This window comes from Trichomonas vaginalis, chromosome IV (genome assembly GCF_026262505.1).
Source record: "Trichomonas vaginalis G3 chromosome IV, whole genome shotgun sequence".
NCBI lineage: Eukaryota > Parabasalia > Trichomonadida > Trichomonadidae > Trichomonas > Trichomonas vaginalis.
Genome location: NC_067206.1, coordinates 14,013,417 through 14,036,202, shown reverse-complemented (window position 1 = coordinate 14,036,202; position 22,786 = coordinate 14,013,417). Strand labels below are relative to the sequence as shown.

The 22,786-nt window shown below is 32.2% G+C and overlaps 10 protein-coding genes across 10 annotated transcripts, besides 2 other annotated features; 4 read left to right on the top strand and 6 right to left on the bottom strand.

The window, feature by feature from the left end:
• Positions 1-39: part of a mobile genetic element that runs on past the window's edge.
• A 78-nt stretch (positions 40-117) lies between these two features.
• On the top strand, positions 118-3,215 carry TVAGG3_0088570 (biological adhesion protein; the record flags this gene model as incomplete). The annotated part of the gene is made up of 1 exon (XM_001312985.1): positions 141-3,026. The coding sequence occupies one exon, from the start codon at positions 141-143 to the stop codon at positions 3,024-3,026; it is 2,886 nt and encodes a 961-aa protein (XP_001312986.1).
• A 422-nt stretch (positions 3,216-3,637) lies between these two features.
• Positions 3,638-6,502, top strand: TVAGG3_0088560 (uncharacterized protein; the record flags this gene model as incomplete). The annotated part of the gene is made up of 1 exon (XM_001312986.1): positions 4,281-4,850. The coding sequence occupies one exon, from the start codon at positions 4,281-4,283 to the stop codon at positions 4,848-4,850; it is 570 nt and encodes a 189-aa protein (XP_001312987.1).
• Positions 6,503-8,200: 1,698 nt separating this feature from the next.
• TVAGG3_0088550 (nucleotide cyclase family) lies at positions 8,201-8,721 on the top strand (the record flags this gene model as incomplete). Its single annotated transcript, XM_001312987.1, has 1 exon — positions 8,380-8,721. One exon carries the CDS (start codon positions 8,380-8,382, stop codon positions 8,719-8,721), a length of 342 nt encoding a protein of 113 aa, XP_001312988.1.
• Positions 8,722-9,043: 322 nt separating this feature from the next.
• TVAGG3_0088540 (DNAJ-like protein subfamily C member 16 family) lies at positions 9,044-10,874 on the bottom strand (the record flags this gene model as incomplete). Its single annotated transcript, XM_001312988.1, has 1 exon — positions 9,238-10,599. The coding sequence occupies one exon, from the start codon at positions 10,597-10,599 to the stop codon at positions 9,238-9,240; it is 1,362 nt and encodes a 453-aa protein (XP_001312989.1).
• A 230-nt stretch (positions 10,875-11,104) lies between these two features.
• Positions 11,105-12,027: a mobile genetic element.
• Positions 12,028-12,206: 179 nt separating this feature from the next.
• TVAGG3_0088520 (uncharacterized protein) lies at positions 12,207-12,842 on the bottom strand (the record flags this gene model as incomplete). Its single annotated transcript, XM_001312989.1, has 1 exon — positions 12,207-12,842. One exon carries the CDS (start codon positions 12,840-12,842, stop codon positions 12,207-12,209), a length of 636 nt encoding a protein of 211 aa, XP_001312990.1.
• Positions 12,843-13,436: 594 nt separating this feature from the next.
• TVAGG3_0088510 (ATP transmembrane transporter protein) lies at positions 13,437-14,364 on the bottom strand (the record flags this gene model as incomplete). The annotated part of the gene is made up of 1 exon (XM_001312990.1): positions 13,511-14,359. The coding sequence occupies one exon, from the start codon at positions 14,357-14,359 to the stop codon at positions 13,511-13,513; it is 849 nt and encodes a 282-aa protein (XP_001312991.1).
• Positions 14,365-15,456: 1,092 nt separating this feature from the next.
• Positions 15,457-16,543, top strand: TVAGG3_0088500 (malate metabolic process; the record flags this gene model as incomplete). The annotated part of the gene is made up of 1 exon (XM_001312991.1): positions 15,594-16,106. One exon carries the CDS (start codon positions 15,594-15,596, stop codon positions 16,104-16,106), a length of 513 nt encoding a protein of 170 aa, XP_001312992.1.
• A 277-nt stretch (positions 16,544-16,820) lies between these two features.
• TVAGG3_0088490 (uncharacterized protein) lies at positions 16,821-18,994 on the bottom strand (the record flags this gene model as incomplete). Its single annotated transcript, XM_001312993.1, has 1 exon — positions 17,910-18,383. The coding sequence occupies one exon, from the start codon at positions 18,381-18,383 to the stop codon at positions 17,910-17,912; it is 474 nt and encodes a 157-aa protein (XP_001312994.1).
• Positions 18,995-19,807: 813 nt separating this feature from the next.
• TVAGG3_0088480 (glycine-rich protein family) lies at positions 19,808-20,527 on the bottom strand (the record flags this gene model as incomplete). The annotated part of the gene is made up of 1 exon (XM_001312994.2): positions 19,846-20,481. One exon carries the CDS (start codon positions 20,479-20,481, stop codon positions 19,846-19,848), a length of 636 nt encoding a protein of 211 aa, XP_001312995.1.
• A 595-nt stretch (positions 20,528-21,122) lies between these two features.
• TVAGG3_0088470 (alpha tubulin) lies at positions 21,123-22,530 on the bottom strand (the record flags this gene model as incomplete). Its single annotated transcript, XM_001312995.2, has 1 exon — positions 21,162-22,520. The coding sequence occupies one exon, from the start codon at positions 22,518-22,520 to the stop codon at positions 21,162-21,164; it is 1,359 nt and encodes a 452-aa protein (XP_001312996.1).
• Positions 22,531-22,786: the final 256 nt, after the last annotated feature.

Sequence of the window (22,786 nt, the reverse complement as noted above, 5' to 3'; positions counted from 1 at the left end):
GTAATACTTTTTTGTAATTAAAATAAAGATATGTTAATAGAAAAATCCCAAAGGATGGGAGTTCGAGTTAAGCCTTCGATTTTTTACTTTTAAAAAAATTGAATGCAATAGAATTTTAAAAATCAGTTTAGCAAATTTTCATGGATGCAGATAATTCAGAGTTAATACGATTAAGACAGGAGAACTCTGACTTAATAGCAAAGCTTGCATCAATGAAATCCCAAATTGATATGACAAATGTAGTAACCACCCAATTAGAAACAGTTTGTGCGAAAAATATTTCATTAGAGAAAGAAATTCGTGATATACAGGGAAAATATGATGATTTGGCAAGACGATTAAAGATTTCTGTCGATAGAAATCAAGAACTTCAAAGTCAGGTTGAATCTATTCAGTTACAGGGTAGTTCAAACTCATCTAAAGAAGTGGAAAATCTCAAAAATAACATTATTGTCTTACAGAAAACAATTAACGAATTGCGGAATAATAATCAGACATTTTCACAGAAAGTCGATAAATCGATGCAAGACTTAAATGAATCGAAAGAAATTACAAACAGTATACTTTCTGCTGCCGAAAATTACTTTGATACAAAATTCTCAAATCCAGAAGCCTTAAAATTCCGATTTTCCCAAAAAGAAGAACCCAAAACCACTACAATTGTAGAAACAAGTAATAACTCTTCAGAATATGAACTCATAGCTCTCTGCCAAGAAATTAAAAAGTTAAAGAAAATAAATCGTCGTCTTTTAGCAGATAAAGACGGATTAGTTCATGACTTTCAACTTCAAGAGCAAAAGAATAAAGATATTTTAGATTCAACTACTCGTCAATTCCAAAATCAAATTTCAAACTTGAAATTAGAAAATGATAAACAACATATTCTCATTAAAGAGCTTACAACTAAGAATGGAGATCTCGCTACTGCTATTGCAAATCAGAAAATGCAAATTATTACAGAGCAAAATGGTCAAACAGCTCAATTAAAGGACGAAATACATGAATTAGAAGCAAAATTAACAGAACGAGATAGTAATATTAAACAGCTAACAGATATGAACTCAAATCTTAAGAAAGAAATGTCTAATCTTACAAATAAATACAAATCATCTCAAAATGCTAGTAAACTCTTAAAAGACGAGTTAACAGAGGCCAATAGAGCCAAAATAGAAATCAAATTCAATTATGACCATGCATTAGCTAAAATTGAAGATTTAACTCAGCAATTAAATTCATCAGAATCAAGATACATGAGTAAAGAGTCAGATTTCAGAGGAGAAGAAGAGAAGAATAAAGTATTATCATCACAGTTATTACAAATCAAAACGGAAAACGCTAAAACAATCAAAATTTTATCTGATGAACAAATTAAATCAAACAATCAACAAAATCAAATAGAAAAGCTTACGAAAGACTTAGAATCGGCTAAAACATTCGGTAATGAGCAATCAGCCCTTGTTAACAACTTAACAAAACAAAGTCAACAATTATCAGAACAAATTTCAAAAATGGAGAAAGAAGAAAAGGAAAGAAGATTAAGGGCAGCTACAGAAGAACGTAGACAATTGCAATCTCAAACAGAACCAATCAATATTAATGTTTTTGAAAACAAAGATTTACCACAAGAATTACAAACATTAATATCAGATATTTCGAAGAATCAGACACTCCGTGTACAAGCCAAAATGAAGAATATATTAACAGTTGTTGTTCAATGGTACAATAAAGCAATTACAGATAAAAACAATGATATAGATAAAAATCAAACAAAATTAAAACAAATTTCTGAAAAATTTGAACAAGTTTTAGATGTTTTAACAAGAAATCTCGGTATAGAAATGTCATTAGATGATTTAATTAAATCAGAACAAGGATTGACAACAATATCTAATACATTAGCTGAGAAAGGATATCAGATACAAGAAGACAAAAAATTTGACGATCAAAAAGAAAAAATTGTTTTAGAAATTTTGTCAATTTTAGGTGCAAGAAATGAAGACGACGCAATAACTATTATACAACAAATGATTGATGAAATACAAGCATTGCATGCTAATATAAAAGATATACGCAGGCAAAACAAATCCATTATTAAAGCCGCTAAACAAAGAGATGAAGAATGTATTTCAAAATTAAGTGAATTAGAAAATGAAGCAACAGAAATCTCAGACAAAGCAATGAAACTTGAGACAGAAAACAAATCTCTTCAATCAAAGATTAAAGAATTACAAGATCAGCTTGCACAAGAACAAGAAGATCACTCAAGAGAAATGAAAACAATGGCTGAATCTCATGCGTTACAAATTGAAGAATGCGAAAAAGCTGTTAAAAAAGCAAACGAAAGAACAAGAGAAGAAATACAAAAAAGAGCGGATATCGAAGAAAACTTAAGACAAGAATCAAATGAGAAAGAGAAGATACAGAGATCTTTACAATTAATGCACAGTTCGAAGAAGAAATATGCTGATGAAGTTGCAAAAACTCAACAACAAATTAAGGAAATTGAATTATCTTCTCAAGAAAGAATTAAAGCTGAAAGACAAACAATAACAACAAGATTTGAAGCAGTTATTGCACAATTAAAGGATCATAATGGTGAGTATCAAACATCTTCTGAAAAAATGAAACAAAAGATCAATCAACAAAATGATGAAATTTCGGATTTGAATGAAAAAATTAAACTTTTGTCACTTGATTTACAGAAAGTTAATATGCAGTTGAAATCAAATGAAGAGCAATACAAGAGAGAATTAAAGCTACTGGAAAACCAATTAACAACAAAAATGTTGTTCAAAGAGAAAGAATTAAATAATCAGTTAGGAGTTACAAAACAACAAGCAGAATCCACAAAAAGAGCTTTAATAGGAAGAATAGGAATTGAGTTTTGCTCTTTATTTAATACAACAGAAGAAATTAATGAAGAGAATTTTGAAAAATTTGTAGTTTTACTACGACAAAGATTTGATTCATTAATATCAGAGAATGCTAAATTAAGGAGTCAATTGCAAATGAAGCCAAATGTTTAAATCTCAAAATTTTTCAAGTTAAATTAGCATAAAGAAACTTAATTTATATGTTAATGCATAGTAAATTTACAGATTTCAAATGGCTTAATCCTTGCAAATCTGATTTTCTGACCTGAAATTCCTTAATTTGATTTATTACTAGTATTTTGATTTATTTTTGTTATTTGAATAAATATTCTGTTAGAAAAGATTTATTTATAGAAATTCAAGCACTATTTATAATAATATCATATAATTTGCCAGAATTCCATCAATATTCGTAAACTTGCACATGTTGAAATTCTTAAAATTTGTATGTGAATTCCAATCCTCATGGAAGTGTCCCCAGTTCATCGAAAAAATCGAAACAATAATTTGGAATTATAAGGCAATCGTCACAAAACTGAATAAAACTATTTTGCGCACTATATACTATAATAATATTAAATTAACAAAAAGTCAATAGCAATTTCGTTATTTTGAAAATTTTTCTGTGTATAAACTTCTCAAAATAATTATGTAAACATCACAAATTAAAAAAAATTACAAAGAATATTTACATGACGTTATATGTTTTCTAAATTTTTTGATTTTTGAATTTTTTTCTTTACACGAAGTTTACATATCGTCCTGCATCTTAGGATGGAAAGAGATAAAGATAATAAGTCGAATCTTCTTGAAAGTTTTAAGATCAGCATCGAAAAGAAGCTACCAACCAATTTCTCGATTTATATCATAAGTAGATGCAAAATTCCTCCTTTTATTTACTATATTATTTGCATTATCTTACATATACAATTATTTCTTTTTACAATTATACCACTAACGAAAAAAGGTGAAAAAGAAAACGTAATTCCATTCATTACAGAATTTTCCAAATATTTATTAACAAATGTAACAAATTACAACACAGATGACTTTGCGAGATACATGTTTTACCTATATATATTCTATTTCATTATAAATGGATACTGTCAATCAACATATAATCGACAAGGATTTTTAAATGCCGGATTTTGTTATTTATTGATAATATTCGATGTTCTTTTTCATACCATCCTTCAGCCAATGATTTTCCTACTATGCTTGATGATTATTAACCACACTTTACAGACAAAAACCTTAGCCAGTGATGTTGTTCTTTACGCAACGTTTGTTTTGTTCTCAAACATATTTGCAAGCTTCAGATTTATCTTTGCCCGTAACTTTTTAGTATTATCTATTCATCCAATGGAAAATATCCTTTATTTCCCTTATTTCTTATATTTTACGATCATGTTCTTGATTATTAGTATCGGATATATATTTTCGAACTCTTACTATTACATTTTCCCAGCAGTTTTCTCAATATTATATGGAATTCTGTTTTTCTCGAAGCCATTCATTACAAACGAGTTACTTTCGTCATCATCATACATATCCGCGCTTACTCTTGCAGCTACGATCCTTTGTTTCAGTTTAATTTCAAAATATATTTCTCAAACCTCAATTATCACTTTAAACATCGGTGTTGCCATTCCCATTACATTCTATTTCCGATGGACCGTTTCTCGGCTTAAAAAGAAGAGTAGAACTCTCATTCGAGATCAAAATTTTGTTGAATTGTGCAAAACACCGAAAGATGCAGCTCTTTACTACGTGTACGCCGCCATGCAAGGCTGTTCCAATGTCTATGACTGTTCCCACGTCGAATCCCTTCAAATGAAATTTGGAGAAGATACATATGTCAGTTACTTCCTTTGCATGTCCGAAATGTCCCTTCACAAATTCCCAAAGAATGTCGTTACAAAACCGTCAGGATTTTTGAAAACCGATTTAATTTTTGTGAATTACACCAAAGATTGACGAATCCATGTCATAAAGAGGACATTGTATCATTACATCATGTTTGTGCCATGGAGATCTACAATTGTCTTAAGAAATGTAGTGATTCGTTAACAACAATTACAGATTTAGTTTTTAACGAGTCATTTAACATTCTATCGTTCAATACATTGATTACTTATGATGTATTTGAAGACACATTCAAGAAAATCATGTATTTCATGCAAATGTTCCCTAATTCACCATATGTCGAGAATATTTCGCAAATTTTCTTGATAATTTGTCCTTCTAATACTTACAAACGAGAAATAGACTTCTGGAAATCAGTTAATTACAAAAGTTACTTCAAACAAAACAAAGGAACATCAATTGACAATAAATCTAAATATGATTATACAAATTCTATCAAAAAGTCGCCAAACCGTTCACAAAAATTCAAAGAAATTGCGGATGATTTCAGCGACAAAAAGATTGATCAGTATATTACAAACAAAGGACCATTTAGTTATTCTAGACGTGGTATTTTGATGTGGATTGCTTTTTTGGGAATTTTAGGAACTCATTTAATTTTTTCTTATATGATAAATTTTGATTTAAGAACGAAACAAAAGACATATGATGCGCAGCTTAATGTTTATAATATTTTACAGAATATGGCGAATATTTCTTCTTTCGTGCCATTGTATAGATTTTTAAGAAATGATCCACAAAAAGATGAAAAATTATTTACAAATGACACTTTTGTTTATTTTAGAGATCATATGAATGAATCATTATTATTCCTTGATTATATAAGGAGATCGAGTTTTTCGAGGTTTACTCATAGTTATTATTTTTCTATTTATAAGTTTATGTATCAAATGATGGTATGGCCAAGATCAATGTTCCAACAGTTTTATCATAATGTTTTGTATTTGTATGAATCGATTTTTATGTCAAATTCTTCGAGATACGAAATTTCTCAGGAAATGTATTGTAACTACATTTCTGGATTGAATAATTTTAATATGATGTTTTCTGATGTTTTAGGAAAAGCTGCTGATATTAATTTAATAATGATGAAGTATCATTTCTCAACAATTGTTTTGATTTATATTAGTTGTTATTTCGTTTCTTTCTCCATTGTCATTTTGCTGTTTCACATTGGAAGAAAAAGAGAAAATTCGTTTTATTTTGAATTGAAAAAAGTGTCAAAAAGTTTTCTTATCAATCTCAAAAATTTCTATAAGAAAGTAAGTGAAAGCTCCGTAGAAATAGAAAACCAGTTTGTCTTGGAAAAGAAAAATGACGAAACAATTGGAAAATTGGTTTATATGCCATTTTTGACACTTTTGTATTTGCCAACCATTATTTTATTTGTTTTTTCAGTTATTGTCATTGTTTTTATTTATTCTAGTACGGACTGTTACATACAGACACAGAATTCGAGAATAGAATGCTATGGTTATTTAGTTGAATTTGAATTGAAACTTTCAAAATTGTGTATTCATTCAATTTTGGATATTTATGAAACAAGATGTATTCCAGCATCAGAAACACTTGATTTAATTAATGATACTTTATATATGATATCGAATATCTCTGAAACAAGGTTTGGAAAATCAAAAACATTATGCAAATTATGTTATTCGAAATATTACCAAATTTTTTCGGATTCGACAACTTTGATTGAACAAGAAAGTTCAATTTATTTGAAATTGTTGGAAAATATTTTGAATTCTTCTGATTATACAGAAGAAACATTATCAAATGAAACAAGGAAATTAATTTTCCGAACATTCTATTCTAAGTTAACAGATCTTATCAATGAAACTGCTCAAGAAATATTGACAAGTTCAAATGGAAACATTTTTAATATGCCAATTATTTATTATTCACTTCACTTCATTTTCTTGAATTCAATTATCTTTTATATTGTTTATATTTTTAATTTGCAAAAACATTTCGATATTCCTTATTTTGTACTTAGTTTAACATTGTCAAATGCTAAGATGCTCAATGGAAACTACGTGATTAATGATATAATTGAATCTTCTTTTGATTTGACTTCTAAAAATGAAGAGAAAAAGATTGAAAGCTTTACAAAAGAATTTTGTGATAAAATGATGACACCTGTAATGATTATTGATTGCGAGCTTAAGTTATTGTATTATAATGATGAAGCACAGCGTATTTTCTTCATTTCAAAGGAGTTTAAAGATAATTTGAGTCTTTTTGAAATATTAAAAGATGGTTTCATCGAAGAAGGAACGAATAAGAAGATTGGACAGTTAATTAATGAGTTTGCTTATAGAGAATTCCATACAATAAGAACATATAAGATTTTGGGATTAATTAATTCTGTTTCCGACCATATTTTGTCGAACAAAGAAAAAGATATGAAAATTAACTATGAATTGTCAATTTTCCCAATTTACACAACTCAAAAACACTTTTCACAATTAATTCTCATTTTTACACCTGAAGCAGAACTTTCTAATTATTCAAACTTCTTGTCTAAATACAGGAAGTTGCCAATAACTATAAGGAATGAATGGATCATGAAGGATTTCAATCTTAATGACCTCAAAAGATCAAATATTATTAGGGAAAACCGCAACCACTTTTTTTAATCACGATTTAAATATATAAATCGCGATTTTTTAGAAAAATCGCGACTTTTTTAAAATCGCGTTTTTTAATGAATTGCGATTTTATTGTGGTCGCGATTTTTCTAAAAAATCGCGATTTATATGGAAAATCGCGTTATTGGTTCAATCTAAAGATCATTATTTAAAAAGTGAACTAAAAAATATAAATATAAGAATAAAATAAAAATTGTAATAAGAATGTTATAAAAAGTTTTTTAGATTTGAGTTGCCGATAGGCTTGAGCAAATGTATTTTTATTGCTAAAGGTTTTTTTGTTAGATTTATGTAATATTTTTTAGTTAAAGGTAAATTATGATTAATTAGTGCAGTAAAGTAAGACTTCAAGAATTTTGACCAGTAAAGTGGGATTGAGGTATTTGTTATCGAGATTGTTTGATTTTAGATCTCTGATTTCGGCAAGTATGCAGAAAAACCATATTGTGAGCAGTCTAAAATGGATAAACAGCCATTCTAGATTCAAAAAATCTTTGTGAATTGCTTTGTTATTGAATTTAATTGCGACCTTTTCGCTTAATGAGGTCCAAAATCATGGTTCCGATTTGTTCTATGTTCGCGATTGATAAAGAAAATTGCGTTTAATTTTGATCACAATTTTCCATAAAAATCGCGATTTTTTAGAAAAATCGCGACCACAATAAAATCGCAATTCATTAAAAAACGCGATTTTAAAAAAGTCGCGATTTTTCTAAAAAATCGCGATTTATATATTTAAATCGTGATTAAAAAAAGTGGTTGCGGTTTTCCCTATTAATGAAACAAAATCTGGAATAATCGCTATCGTTCGTGTCAAAACCGATTTTGGAGAAAAAAGTCCACAAATTATTGATCAAGTTTTCAGAAGATTTGATGTTATTATTTCTCAATCAAAGGTGTTTAAGTACTACAGAACTCATGCATCAATGTATTGTTTCGGAACTGATTTCAGCCACGAAATGGAATTCACTCCTTACATTGTCCACAAAATTATTTTAGTTTTGAGACAAATGTTTGATGAAGCAGGAAAAGTTTCAATGTCAAAGAATGTTGAAGTCAATCCATGCTCGGCTGTTGGATTTGGAAATGTTATAATAGGAATTCCAGGAAAGGAACATCCTTTCTTGGATGTCTGGGGATCTGCAATCACTGATGCTTTGGACATGATTAAAGTCGCTCAATCGAACAAAATAATGATCAGAAAGAGAGTCTTAGAACAGAACAATTTAACAGGAATAATGCCTGAATTAGTCATCCCAATGAATTGATTTATATTTATATTTATTCTGTTGTTTTATTTTTTGTTTTTAAATATATATTAAATGTTTATTATATTTAATGTATCACATGATTAGTTTGTCTATGATAGAATTGATATTTTTCTGAATCACTTTTGGTAGTTAGAGTATACTAAATATTCCATCACATAACGTATTTTCTTTCACTTAATGCAAATATTAATGAAAAAGATTAAATTGCATTCGAAGATTGTGCCAGATCTGTTTTCATTCAAATCTATCTCAAGTATATGCAAAAAAAATTCCAATAAAAAAGTGAATGACTTCTCTTAAATGGATAAATGGATCAGACATTCTGTTTCCGATTGACGCAGATAAAAAAAGTCTGATTCACATAATTGTACACTGACATATTATCTTTTTCTAATAAAGCACATCAAATTAGAAAAGATGAAGTGAAACTAGAAAATTGAAAATTGATTTGGTGTCAGATGGGTGTAAATTAAATAAAAAAGTTGTCATTTATATATCAAACAACACAAATTTTTAGTCCCATTTCTTGTCGTGTTTCGGTGTTTCTACCTTTGGTGACAAGCACCTTGAAATCATTTCGCCAAATAAAACGAGAACAAGTGCAAGTCCACCGAGAACAGCAATAGGAGGAAGAGATTTGATAATTGAATTAAATTTAACTAACACATCCAAAAGGGAATTCTTCACAGCACGTTCTATTTCTTCAATCTTCTTTGTCTTTGGTGTTTCTATCTTTGGAGGAGGTCTCTGAATCTTAGGAATACTATCTGTAGAATTCAAAGTCAACAAACCTTTGTTTGCAAACTCAATATTTGTTCTAAACTCTTTCCATGTTGTTATTTCTCTCCATCTTGCGTATTTATTCTCTTTTGGTTTAATGAACACGAAATCTCCTGGTTCTAAATCAAATTTCTCTTTAAATTCTGGTTCCAATGTCAAATTAATTGTTCCTGTTTCAATATTCATTGCATTTGCGCCAATCTTTATATCCTCGGCTATTTCACGGCCTTCGCAGAACAGTATGCATCTTCCTGAACACAATCTATTATAGTTTCCGCTGTTGACTTCTGAAAAAACTGGAAAAGAAAAGTGACGGGCGAGTGCGGCCAAACAACCAGAATCAAGGTCCATAGGGGCAACAATAGGAATTACGGGTCCGCCGAAGGTATCATCCTGCGGGTTAGCCATCCTGTAGAATACGAATGTCGGTAGATCTTCCATGGAAGTCGAACCTAAAGCGCGAGGGAATTTCGGAATTGTATCTTTGTTAATTGAAGCGAATGCGAACACGCAATTGTATTTAAGGAAGGCTGCTGCAAGTAAAAATGAATTTGGTACATCTTTGAGGTCAGAAAATAGAATGATATGTAATTTATCGAGATTTTGTTTTCTCCACTTCAGCATTTCTTCATCTGAATGGACTACTGTAACATCTGCGCCGAATTTACGTGTGGCAAAGTTGATGACTTTGCCTAACTTCATTTCTCCATTGAATAAAAAGTGATTATTTGTTTTTGAGTCATAGACAACGAGTTGTGGTGAATATCTGATACCAAACTTCTCTACGATCTTAGGTGATTGAGATATTTGCATTCTCGCAATTCCAAAGAGAAGTCCTGTTTTTTGGAATAAATCTTCCAAAAATGGCTTATTTGATTGGTAATCGTAGTAGTGCTGATACACAAGGATAACCCATGGCCTTCCATCTGATGTTTTGAATTGGAAATTCTGATCAGTCATCTCAATAACAACATCAACTTGTTCTCGTCTGTCAAATTCGCCGTAATTCTTGTTTGTAGAGCGTGATGTCATTTCTCTGTTAATGATCTGCCTGGCAACGTCAACGCTGTGATCTTTCTTTGGAGCATTGTCCATTGTTTCATCAACTAAACCTTTTTCATCATATAATCTACGTGCTTTTGGATCGCTAAGTATTTCATATGCATCGTTGATTTTGATCCATAGTGCTTGAGCGTTTTCTGCTTTATTTCTATCGGGATGATATTTTTTTACTAAACCACGATAAGCTTTGATGATATCTGACTTAGTAGCTTTCCTTGTTACACCTAAAATTGCATAATGATCTTGTCCTCTGACTAATGCGGCCTTAGCAATCGAAAAAAGAAGAAGCAAAAACATTTTTTAATTTTTACAGAAACGAAAAGAAAATATTTGAAAATAAACTGATTGGATAAATTGAACTTAGAATATATCAAGATCAAGGTTTTTAAACCAATTCAATGAAAATGCTATTTGGGGATCTGACCAGATAATTTTTGATGTTTCTGATGTTCATCTCTGATCCACATATGATATTTTCTTAGTTTGCTCATTTTCATGTTCAAATCTTAATAACTCTTTTCCAATTCGTAATTTATAAAAAGGTGACCAAACTATTTTTTGAAAGTCCGCCATAACTTTAATGGTACTATTTCAGCGTGTACAATGAATACAAAAATTCTAAGAGTGCCACATAAAATAGTACTTTAGACTTGAGTTAATACTACCAAGCAAATGTTAAAAAGATGACTTTAGTGTTTTGATAATCAAAGATTAAAATCATTATTGTCTAAATCAATAATCATAACGACAGAAGTTAATGTTTTTTCATAAGTGCTTTAAATCCACTTTTAAAAGTATACCTCAAAAATCAAAATATCAAAAAAAAATTGGCCGATAGGTTTGGCTTTAATTTTTGTCTGCTTTTATGATTTGATATGGATGTTATAATTTTAAAAGTTGAGCCAAATTCACCAATAGATTTTTGAGATTTGCAAATACTCAATAATTTTCAGCGTGTTATCTTTTATTAAAAGAACTATTTGGTTTCAGTATCATATAAATTGATATTTACTTTCTATTTGAACCTTCATTTAGCTAATGATTTAATAATACAGATTTCATCTAGTCCTTATAAGAGAATTTTGAATTTGTTATAATAAAAAAACAAACATATATAGCTTACACTTCTATAATAAAGATACCTTTTATAGAAATCAGTATGAAATGTGTTTTGGCTTATTGGAAGCATATCAGACATAATCGCCATAATCAAAAAATCTATATACCCAATAAATAATAAATTTGTCGATATAGATTTTCCATAAAATTAGTTTTTAGTCTGATCTTAAAATAAATTTAATTTTTTATAAAAAAAATCACATTTAAAAGTACCTTTTTAGTAGCTCGAAATCCTGTTGGTGGATTTCGGGCGTACTTCAAAATTAGCTTTTCTTCTACATATGCAAGCTATATTTTAAATATGGAGCAAATCGGATCGGCGAAAGGAGTTTAGTTACCTTTATTTATAATTAATATAAATACTGTAGGCCTGATCAAATGAGGCATATTATTTGAGAACAAATTATAGAAAATATACAAACAATTTTAACAAAGAAGAAACAAAAATTGAATAAAATATTAAACTCAATCTTTCTAGAATGATCAAATCAATTCATGATTGTATCAAACATGATGATGAATTAAACATAACGAGGCCAAGTGACACCATCCATGACAACAGTTGATTTCTTGGATCCTTCTGTAATAAATGGTGAAATACGCAATGGCAAATCGAGAGGATCTTCTTGTTCTTCGACTTTTCTTGCAACAATGGGTCGAGCAGATTTTTGTTTGATTGTTCTTGTTGCTGGAGCTTTAGGAATCTGTGATACTTGTGTCATAACGGCATTAAGTTGGTTTAATGCTTCGTATGTCTTTTCAACTTGCTTCTGAAGTGTTGCTGGAGCTGGTTGAATTAAAGAAGTTCCTTCGACAGTTCTAGACAGTAAAACTCGATGTATTTTTAATATGTTACCATGAAACTGAAGGAGTGCAAGATTTTGCTCTCCTTCTGGAGTAACTTTATCATCATAAAACCAATTTGCTGCTTTTTCTTTTAATGCAATTGATGCATCGTAAACATCCTTCACTGAAGCAAACATATTTGATGACTGAAATGGAGCAATGAACTCAAGCTCACGTTCAAGAGTTTGATATGCAGTAATAAAAGGATGCTGCACTGGTTCATCTACACCTACTGTGCCTCTTAATGCAGCACGAAGTTGATCTTGTATTTGCGCCCTTTGTTTATTTGCACGAAGTGTGTTTTTATCCATTGAATTTGAAATAACAGACTTTTTTGAATATTATATTTTAACAAATGAAATATGATCCCTATATATAGATTAATAAATTTGTCTCTCAAAAAATGTCTTCTGATGAAAATTAGAATTCAAATTCTTTGAATATGGATTATCATAGTAATAATTCACATCATATGTTGTTGTCTCATGAATCTATTGATATCTATATGAAGAAAATAAGATATTTCAAATCAGTTCATGGAAATTAAAATGTAGAGGAGACAACAAAATATGAGTATTCATATGTTAATTTTGAAAGAATGTAGAGTATGTTACTTAGTATATAGCTCAAACATTTTGCATCATCAACTTGAATACTTCTTCGAGATAGATATTACTTCTCATTCTGAGATTTACTTTATTTTCAGGATGCAATGTGCTCATAGCTCAAACAATGAGCCGAGAAACTTTTATCAAAGAAATTAATTAGTTGAGATACAGGCTTACAGAGATAGATAATCGTCTTTGAAAAAGAAAGATATCTAAGATGAAGTATGTTTTGGTTATTTTGATGACAATTTGAATTTTTAATATTTTTTTTCAAAATTTGAAATATTTATTCTAAATCACATGGAGTCTTACAATCTTTATGGTATGCTTCTATTTAGATTTTGTGTTACTTTATATAATCCCGTCAAAATTTAATCAAATTTGTGTTTTCTTAGCAAATAATTGAAATTGTATAAGAATGATTGTGCCAGACTAGTGCATTTATGTTGTAAGTATGTAAATGCATAGATTCTTGCCATTGTAACACCAAATCCTGAATAAACTCCTGTGAAGCCTCGTTTCTTGTAAGTATCTTTGATAACATCTATGTAGTTCATGCCATGTACTGATTCGTCAGCAATCATCCTCTTTCTTGCTAAATCAAATGGATAAGTTGCAAACTGAGCACAAGTTAAGACTGTGCCATGAATAAGGAAGTCTGAAACTGGAGATTTTTTAATCGGAAACTTTCGAAGTAAGAACTGTGAAGATAAAGAAACACCTCGATATGGTAAATATCCAATCAAAGTTGGATGCAACCCACATAAAAATCCTTTGATTCCATCTCTTTGCCAAACCAATGACGCAGTTTTAGAAACTGTTGGGTATTTAACGGGATCAGAAACCATTAATGTATGAATTACGTCGATAGGATGAAATGTAATAGATGCTGCTGTTGCTGCAATCATATCAGCTACTCCTGAATTCATATATGCTCTCAATTCATCGAATAGAAGGTATCTGAAAATTGTTTGGTTTGGAATTCGAATTACATCGCATGCAATTCCACTAAAAAGACGTGGAAATCCTTGCGTACGGATTTCGTCCCATAAAATAGAATTTCCCTGATTACCATGAAGAATTTTTGAAACTCGAATTGTATCAAGCGGAGCTATTAGACATTTAGGGCCAATAACACCGAAGAATCCACTAACTAGCATCTGAACAGGTGATAAATTATCTTTTTTCTGTTTTTGTCCAAAGGAAAACTTGATTTTCATTTTCTACAAATTCAATAAAAATCTTTTCAAATTCAATTCAGACAGATTTTAGACACTGAAGTTTTGGAGAAATCGTTGGAGCTTTATCTAAGACATTTGAAGTATGGATGGTAAGTAATGATAGTGGATTTAATAGCTTCATTGGCGAAAAGCTGATGGAGGGAACTCATTCAATTAACATATCTCATCAGTTGATTCGACAAAAGATAATATTTTAAAAGTGTGAATTTGGGATATGTCCTGATTTTTCTAAAATAGTTCCTAATTGAAATAATATTTGAGAATATAAACTAAATTTTTAATACATACGTACAAATATCAAATATATCAAAAATAATAGCATTTTGTCCATTTAAAATCTTATTAATCTTTACGGATAAAGAAAAAAATGGAATCTTTTAAAAAAATCATACATTTATAAATGAAAATGAAGATAAGTATTAGAACTTTGCCCCATATAATCATGAGAGATCAAAATTTCACCTTTTTTATAAACCAGACGCATTTAGCTTTAATTGACCTATTATCAAAGACTCTTTGTTCATTTGGCTGGTAATTTATCAACATAAGCTAACTATCTACAAATTCTGGTCAAGACGAATGACAGTGGACGAGTTCGATGTCTAAATTAAATAGGTTCCCTTTCCTCGCATCACTAGGTTTGATTTGATAATATAATTTTAATGCAATCCAAACGTTCAAATAAGGAATAAAAGGATGTTGTAGGTTGAGTGACTTAATCCACTTAAAAGCATTTTTATAAGTGTTCAAGTATTTAAGGTTCGGGACTATTCAAAAAATTCACCTGTTTGGAGAAATCAATATTCGATAATTTTCCGTATATTTCGCTCTTCTACAGTAATCTAATACATCTCACTCAAAAATGTCATTAAAATTCAAAACGATGAAATCTTCAGAAAAGAGATCCAGTATCGTCCGAACATTTAGCAATTCAATTAACCGAAGTGTGCTAAAATATATTGGAAGCTTTAGTACTATAAAAATTTTAATACTTTTCATTTCACATCACTTAAGCATCGTTAAATGCTCTCAAATATTTTGATAAGAAGAAAATCGGAAAGTAATCACATCACTTTAAAATAATGGAACCATCCACGTTCTCATTACAGGTGCTGCAGGTCAAATCGGCTATGTTCTCACATTCAGAATCGCTTCTGGTGACCTCTTCGGTGATCGCAAGGTTGTTCTTCACCTCCTTGAAATCCCACAAGGTATGAAGGCTCTTGAAGGCTGCACAATGGAACTCCAGGACTGCGCCTTCCCAGCTGTTGCAGGTATTGTTGCTACAGACAAGGTTGAAGAGGCCTTCAAGGATGTTGATGTCGCCTTCCTCGTTGGCGCATTCCCACGTAAGGATGGTATGGATCGTGCTGATCTTCTCAGCAAGAATGGCGGTATCTTCACAGTCCAAGGCAAGGCTCTTTCTGACTACGCTAAGAAGGATGTCAAGGTTCTTGTTGTTGGTAACCCAGCTAACACAAACGCTCTCATTGCTCTCGCTTCAGCTCCAAAGCTCGGTGCTAAGAACTTCTGCGCTACGACACGCCTTGATCATAACAGAATGCTTGGCGAATTATCTGCTAAGCTTGGCGTTCCAACAAATGAAATCCACAAAGTTACAATTTGGGGTAATCACTCCAACACACAGGTCCCAGATGTTTCACAGGCTGTATACGGCAAGGACAACAAGAAGGTTGTTGATGCTCTCAAGCCAGAATACTACTAGGGCGAGTTTGTTCAGAAGATTTCAACTCGTGGTGGTGCAGTTATCAAGATGCGCGGTGCTTCATCAGCTGCTTCTGCTGCTAATGCTGCTATCGAGCATATGAGATCATGGTACTTCGGAACTCCAGCTGGTGATTGGGTTTCAATGGCTATCCCAGTTCCAGATAACGAACCATACGGTATCAAGAAGTGTGTTATCTACTCATTCCCAGTTACAGTCGATAAGGCTGGTATCCATGTCGTTGAAGGACTCCACATCAATGATTGGGTAAGAGGCAAGATGGAAGCCTCTGAAAAGGAACTCTTCACAGAGAAGGCAACATCCTGGAAGGTTCTTGGCCTTTAAACTAATTTTTGATTGAACTCTCCTAAAAAATGCAAAAATGATTAATTTTAACTTTTTTTTTTGAATTTATGCGCGCTCATTATACAGGAAAAAATGCAAAAAGATTTTGTTACAATGTTACATTAGAAATTTCCAGTTTCGTTAGTTTTCAATCAATAATTTTGATAAAAATCTTCTTTGTGCTTCTATTAGATAAACTACATACACTTACAAAATAATCTTACTCATTGAGTACCTTTCTGGATGAATGCAGAACTGATCGAATTTGAAAGATGCAAAAAAGCCCTTGGAACAGTTTTAGCATGAATAATCATATCTATAAGGAATATTATTAAAACAGCCATTCCAATAAGTAAGATTTTGTTTCTTGAAAATCAAATTTTGGTTATTGATGCATTTCTCAAGGAATTGGATAATGAAGAAAAAACAGAGGAAGAAGACGTTGTGAATCAGCTTATTTGAATGATATTGGATACTTATTATTCTGAATATGCATTTTTCGATGAAATGTCAAATGAACTTAACAGAAACTCCATAGATATCCGATAAGAAAACAAGTTCACACTTGTTATAGTGTGTGGAATATTTAATTATGACAAATAGTGGAAAGTCTCATTTTGAAATTGAAATTCAAAATCACCAGGAATCATTTCTATGGGTAATCATGTAACGTAGATTATTGTTCCATATGATGCGTGCAGAGAGAATGTTGAAGGGATTTTTCTCTTTATAGAACTCATATTATGCACAAAAAGATAGTAAAGTACTCACAAAATCTAGATTGAGAGGCGGTCAATGACTTTTCCTACACAGTATTAAGTGCTGATATATCAAAATCTAAAAAAAAAAATCAAAAACATAACAATTGCAATGGTTAGTTGGATAATATCATTCAAATACTAAATTAATCAAAAATTCAAGTAAGAAAAAGCAAAAGAAGACTTATTATTAGACGAGATATTGTTGATTTATCTTAGAAACTAAAACTTACCCAGAAACTGTATGCTTAGAAAGAATTTATGATTTGTTAAGATCAAACTCTGTGCACCTTTAATGGTTGAGAAATTAATAAGAATAAACTCGAGAAGTTTGTCGCAAACTCTTCATCAAAAAATGTACTTTTACGAATATGTTCCCAAGGAGTCAAAAACTGTAAGATGTTGCTCCAAACCTCAAGAAATATGAGAATCGGAATAGGGTTATTCTTATGTTAAACTGTTGAAGAAGGTATTATCCGAGCGACAAAGAAACATCTTGCACTTTTGTTGCTTAAAATTCTGTATAAAAATGAGTAACGATTGAAAAAAATTGAAAAAAACGAAAAGTTATTAAAAGAAACGGCATATCTGCCATTTTTAAAGAGCTCCTTGAATAAAAGGAATCTTATCCATTACTCGGACAAAACTCCAACAAGGAGAAAAATAAAATAAATAAAATAATTAAATAAATAAAACAGGTCTAAAAGTATTCCGGAAATTCTTCGTCGGTTGACTGATCATCTGGAGTAGGATCTAGTTCAAAATCTTGAAAGTCGTTACCAAGAGTAGAAAAATCCGCGTCCTGTGGTGATTCCACTAAAGGATTTCCTAAAGAAATGTTGAGCAGGTCTTCCAAGGTGGAATCATCACACACCCCTGTTTCAGTTTGAGTGTGTGCCACCTGGCAAATCATTTGATCGCGGGGCTCCTCAATTTTAAAAGGGGCAGGACATTGAAAGGTTCTTCTGTTCTTAATCTTGTTTTGTAAATGGCGAGCTTGAGCAGCTTTGCTAGCAGCTCCTCTAAGTTCGCCAATAATTTTTTTATATTCTTCGAGAGTAATGTTTCGTGCAGTGTCGAACTTGATGTTCCCCTTATCTACTTTAACCATTGTATAGCCAGGGTCTCCGGGGTTTTTGAAGCATAGTATCTGTGCAAATACAGGTAACTTCATCTCTTGAAATGATGAATGTAAAACGATAAAAACTTCTTTTCAATGAATTTATGAATGAGTGTAATTTTTGTAAAGTATTTTTCATATAAACGCCGGAAAAGGCTAAATCTGTGTTTAACATCGATAAATAGATATCTTTTATATTTGGTACGATGGTTTGACATATTTTGACAACAATTGAAAGAAATTGAATGGTTTTATAACAAAATTCTGAGAAATTGCGATTTTCAACCCAACATCGTTGTATTCAGGGACATAAATATTATTAGGCATTATCTTTTAAGGCATCATATAATGAAATTACCCATCTTTAAGACTTTCAAATATCAAATATTTTTTTAGAAAAAAAATCCTCTTATAGTGATCGATGGATATAAAGTGATAATGGCAGACTCGTTATGGTATCAAGCGTAATATGTAGTATTCAATATACAAAATTATAAAAAATAGAGGGAAGTAAAGTACTCACAAAATCTAGATTGAGAGGCGGTCAATGACTTTTGAGGGGAAATTAACGCATGGAATTTAATATTATTTAGGTTGATATTCTTGCTTATTATTTCACAAAAAAATCTTAAAAATTTCAATATGAAAATTGAAAGCAATTCAAAAAAAATTGCTAACATGTAAATTTTATTATCCTATGCATAATTTCATATTTTGAACATTTTTTATTTTTGTTTAAAACTTAAAATTTTGCGAATTTAATATAATTTATAAAATATAATACGTATATATATTTAAAATACACTAAATTTAATTGTTAATTGACGTTTTTGGGAATAAATTTTATCAAAACATGCCTGAATCCGAAAATTTGAAAGAACGAATTACACAATCATATATGTAGAATTCAAAATACAAACTTAAAGATTGTATACGTTTACAATTATTCAGATTGTGTTTGATTTCCACTCATTCTGTTTCTTTTGAACTCTAACACTAACATTTCATGATGATTACATGATCCATTTATACATGGTTGAATTGTTCCAGATTCTACCAGAAAATCAATCCAAATTTCTCAATGCATTCATGTTGATTGGACAAAATTTAAAATTTATCAGGCTGTTTCCAGAGAAACTCATATATTCCCTAATGAAATGTAATTTTTGCTACATTTATTTCAATCAAATTTCAAAAAATTGACTGCAGAGCTTGAAAAGGTGATGAATCATGTTGTTATTAGATGTACATATTAGATTTACTATTTCCAAAAAAATGCTCAAATTTGAATAGTTTTTAGAAAATTTGGAATTACACTCCTTACATTATATATAATTAAATGTTTAAATTTTATTTATTTTTCCCTTTTAATTTTATAACTTGCTCTATCAAAACTAACCTCTCAATTGAAGGCCACAAAATCTAAGTAGTGAGGGTACACAAATTTTGTATGGAGTACGGTTCAATTTTTGAGAGCCTCACTACTGAGATTTTGTGACTACCTTAGATATGAGTTTTATCCGAGAGACAAATATACAATAGATAATGTGAAGAAAACATCAAAATTGCGTCCAACTTTCAATGGAATTGAACATTTAACTTTGTATGGTATAGCAGTAATTCGAGAAAAATATGGATAACCAAATTTTTCAGCTGTGGAAATGATTACATGTCCATTTCCTATATGACCATACTCTGGAATTGTTGAGTTAAGACTCGGGGTGGGCATAGGACTTCTCCCATCAATAATCACTGGGTTCTCAAATTTTATCCCCGAATAATGGATCGAAGGATCTTCTGCAGTAGAAAATTTAGGATTATTTTGAGTATAATTTTTATCAACAGAAATACATCCTGGAAAACCGCTTATGTATGAACTTCCACCGCCTGCTGAGCCCATGTCAACAGTGAATGCAGATCCTCCTCCAAAATAGCCCCCGCCACCCCCTGCATTTCCATCAGGAGTGCCGTAATAAAATAATCTTTCTCCATTTCCGCCTCCTAAACCAAAATTACCCTTATAATAACCATCATCTCCGGAGGTTTGGTTACCTCCCTTTTCATTGCCATCAAAACCTTTCAAACAGCCACCAGAACCAGCTATAGTACCACTACCAGCATAATCGTATCCCCCACCACCAGCGGCCACCATAATTCGGCTTTTCAATCCATCTTCATCAAAATATGGTCCTGGATTCAATCTCACATCGGTGGCACCACCTCCTCCTACTTGTCCTGGGCCACCACCACCATAAGCAGCTTGAGGCTGTGGTTGCCAGCCTTTTGCTCCTACATGAACATATAGAGTTAAATTTCTTTCGAGTGATAAAATGCCACTAGTATAGCTGCCAAGACCGTAATCATAACCTATCGAACTATTACCACTAGCACCCCAGCACTCAATTTTCCATTTTCCGGCAGTTAAATTTATCTCATAAGGGGCAAAAGCAGAATTATTGATACCGTTATAAGCTAAGTCATATACAACCCTATTCTGATACAGTTTGAAGGTATGATAGAGAATTCGTAATCATCTTATTTGCGTGAGCTTTGCTATGAAAGGAGGCTAGATCAGAGCTAAATTTTCTCATTTCCTTTAATTTTTTTTTCTTTAGCTTCTCTTCCATTCTCAATATCAAATTTCAACATTATAAGGTAATGATAGTCAAGCCATTATATTAAGCAAATTTAGTTGCAACATGAATATGCTTAGCAAAAATTAGCATTATTCATCCAATATGAATGAAATTGGATCTGAATAATTTTAAGAAAATGAGAAAAAAATATATCTAATTATGAGCATTAATAATAATGTTTTAGGAATTAGCGAATTTACATTTCGCCACCATCTTCTTCCTCATCGCCACCTTCGACTGACTCAGCAGCGACTTCGTCGTAGTCCTTCTCGAGGAGGGCAAGATCTTCACGAGCTTCTGGGAATTCAGCTTCTTCCATACCCTCACCGACGTACCAGTGGACGAAAGCACGCTTAGCGTACATGAGGTCGAACTTGTGGTCGAGGCGAGACCAAGCTTCGGCGATGGCTGTTGTGTTAGCGAGCATGCAGACAGCGCGCTGGACCTTTGCGAGGTCGCCACCTGGGACGACTGTTGGTGGCTGGTAGTTGATACCCATCTTGAAGCCTGTTGGGCACCAGTCGACGAACTGGATTGTGCGCTTTGTCTTGATTGTAGCGACAGCAGCGGAGACATCCTTTGGAACGACATCACCACGGTAAAGGAGTGTGCAAGCCATGTACTTGCCGTGACGTGGATCGCACTTAACCATCATGTTGGCTGGTTCGAAGAGTGAGTTTGTGATTTCGGCAACAGAGAGCTGCTCGTGGTAGGCCTTCTCTGCAGAAATGACAGGTGCATAGGAGCAGATTGGGAAGTGGATACGAGCGTATGGGACAAGGTTTGTCTGGAACTCTGTGAAGTCGACGTTGAGGGCACCATCGAATCTGAGGGAGGCTGTGAGGGAGGAAACAACCTGGCCGATGAGACGGTTGAGGTTGGTGTATGTTGGGCGCTCGATATCGAGGGCACGGCGGCAGAGATCGTAGAGAGCTTCGTTATCGACCATGAAAGCGCAGTCGGAGTGATCGATCATGGAGTGTGTAGCGAGAATGGAGTTGTATGGCTCGACGATGGCTGTGGAAACCTGTGGAGATGGGTAGACTGTGAATTCGAGCTTGGACTTCTTGCCGTAGTCGACAGAAAGACGCTCAAGAAGGAGGGAGCCGAAGCCAGCACCTGTGCCACCACCGAAGGAGTGGAAGATAAGGAAGCCCTGAAGACCTGTGCACTGATCAGCAAGCTTACGGATGCGGTCGAGTGTGAGATCGATGATTTCCTTACCAACTGTGTAGTGGCCACGCGCGTAGTTGTTAGCGGCATCTTCCTTGCCGGAGATGAGCTGCTCTGGATGGAAAAGCTGGCGGTATGTGCCTGTGCGGACTTCGTCGACGACTGTTGGTTCAAGATCGACGAAAACAGCACGTGGAACGTGCTTGCCGGCGCCTGTCTCGGAGAAGAAGGTGTTGAAAGCATCATCTTCGACACCGATTGTCTTGTCTGATGGGAGCTGGCCATCTGGCTGGATACCGTGCTCAAGGCAGTAGAGTTCCCAGCAGCCGTTACCAATCTGAACACCGGCCTGTCCAACGTGGATAGAAATAACTTCACGCATTGATGAAGAGTGACAAAACCGTAGAAGTCATATTTATTTTCTGAGGATAATAACGTATTTTCATTTGATTTTTTGATATAGTGCTGGCATCATTGAATAGTTGATACGCTCTGATAGTACTGAATCAATTTATATAACGAATTTTTTTTGAACTAAAAATTATCGAGACTATCTCAAATTAATTGTAAAAGAACTCAACACTATAAAATAACAGTTCTTTTAACAAAAGTTTTTTTTTATTGATTTACATAATTCTAAACGGAATC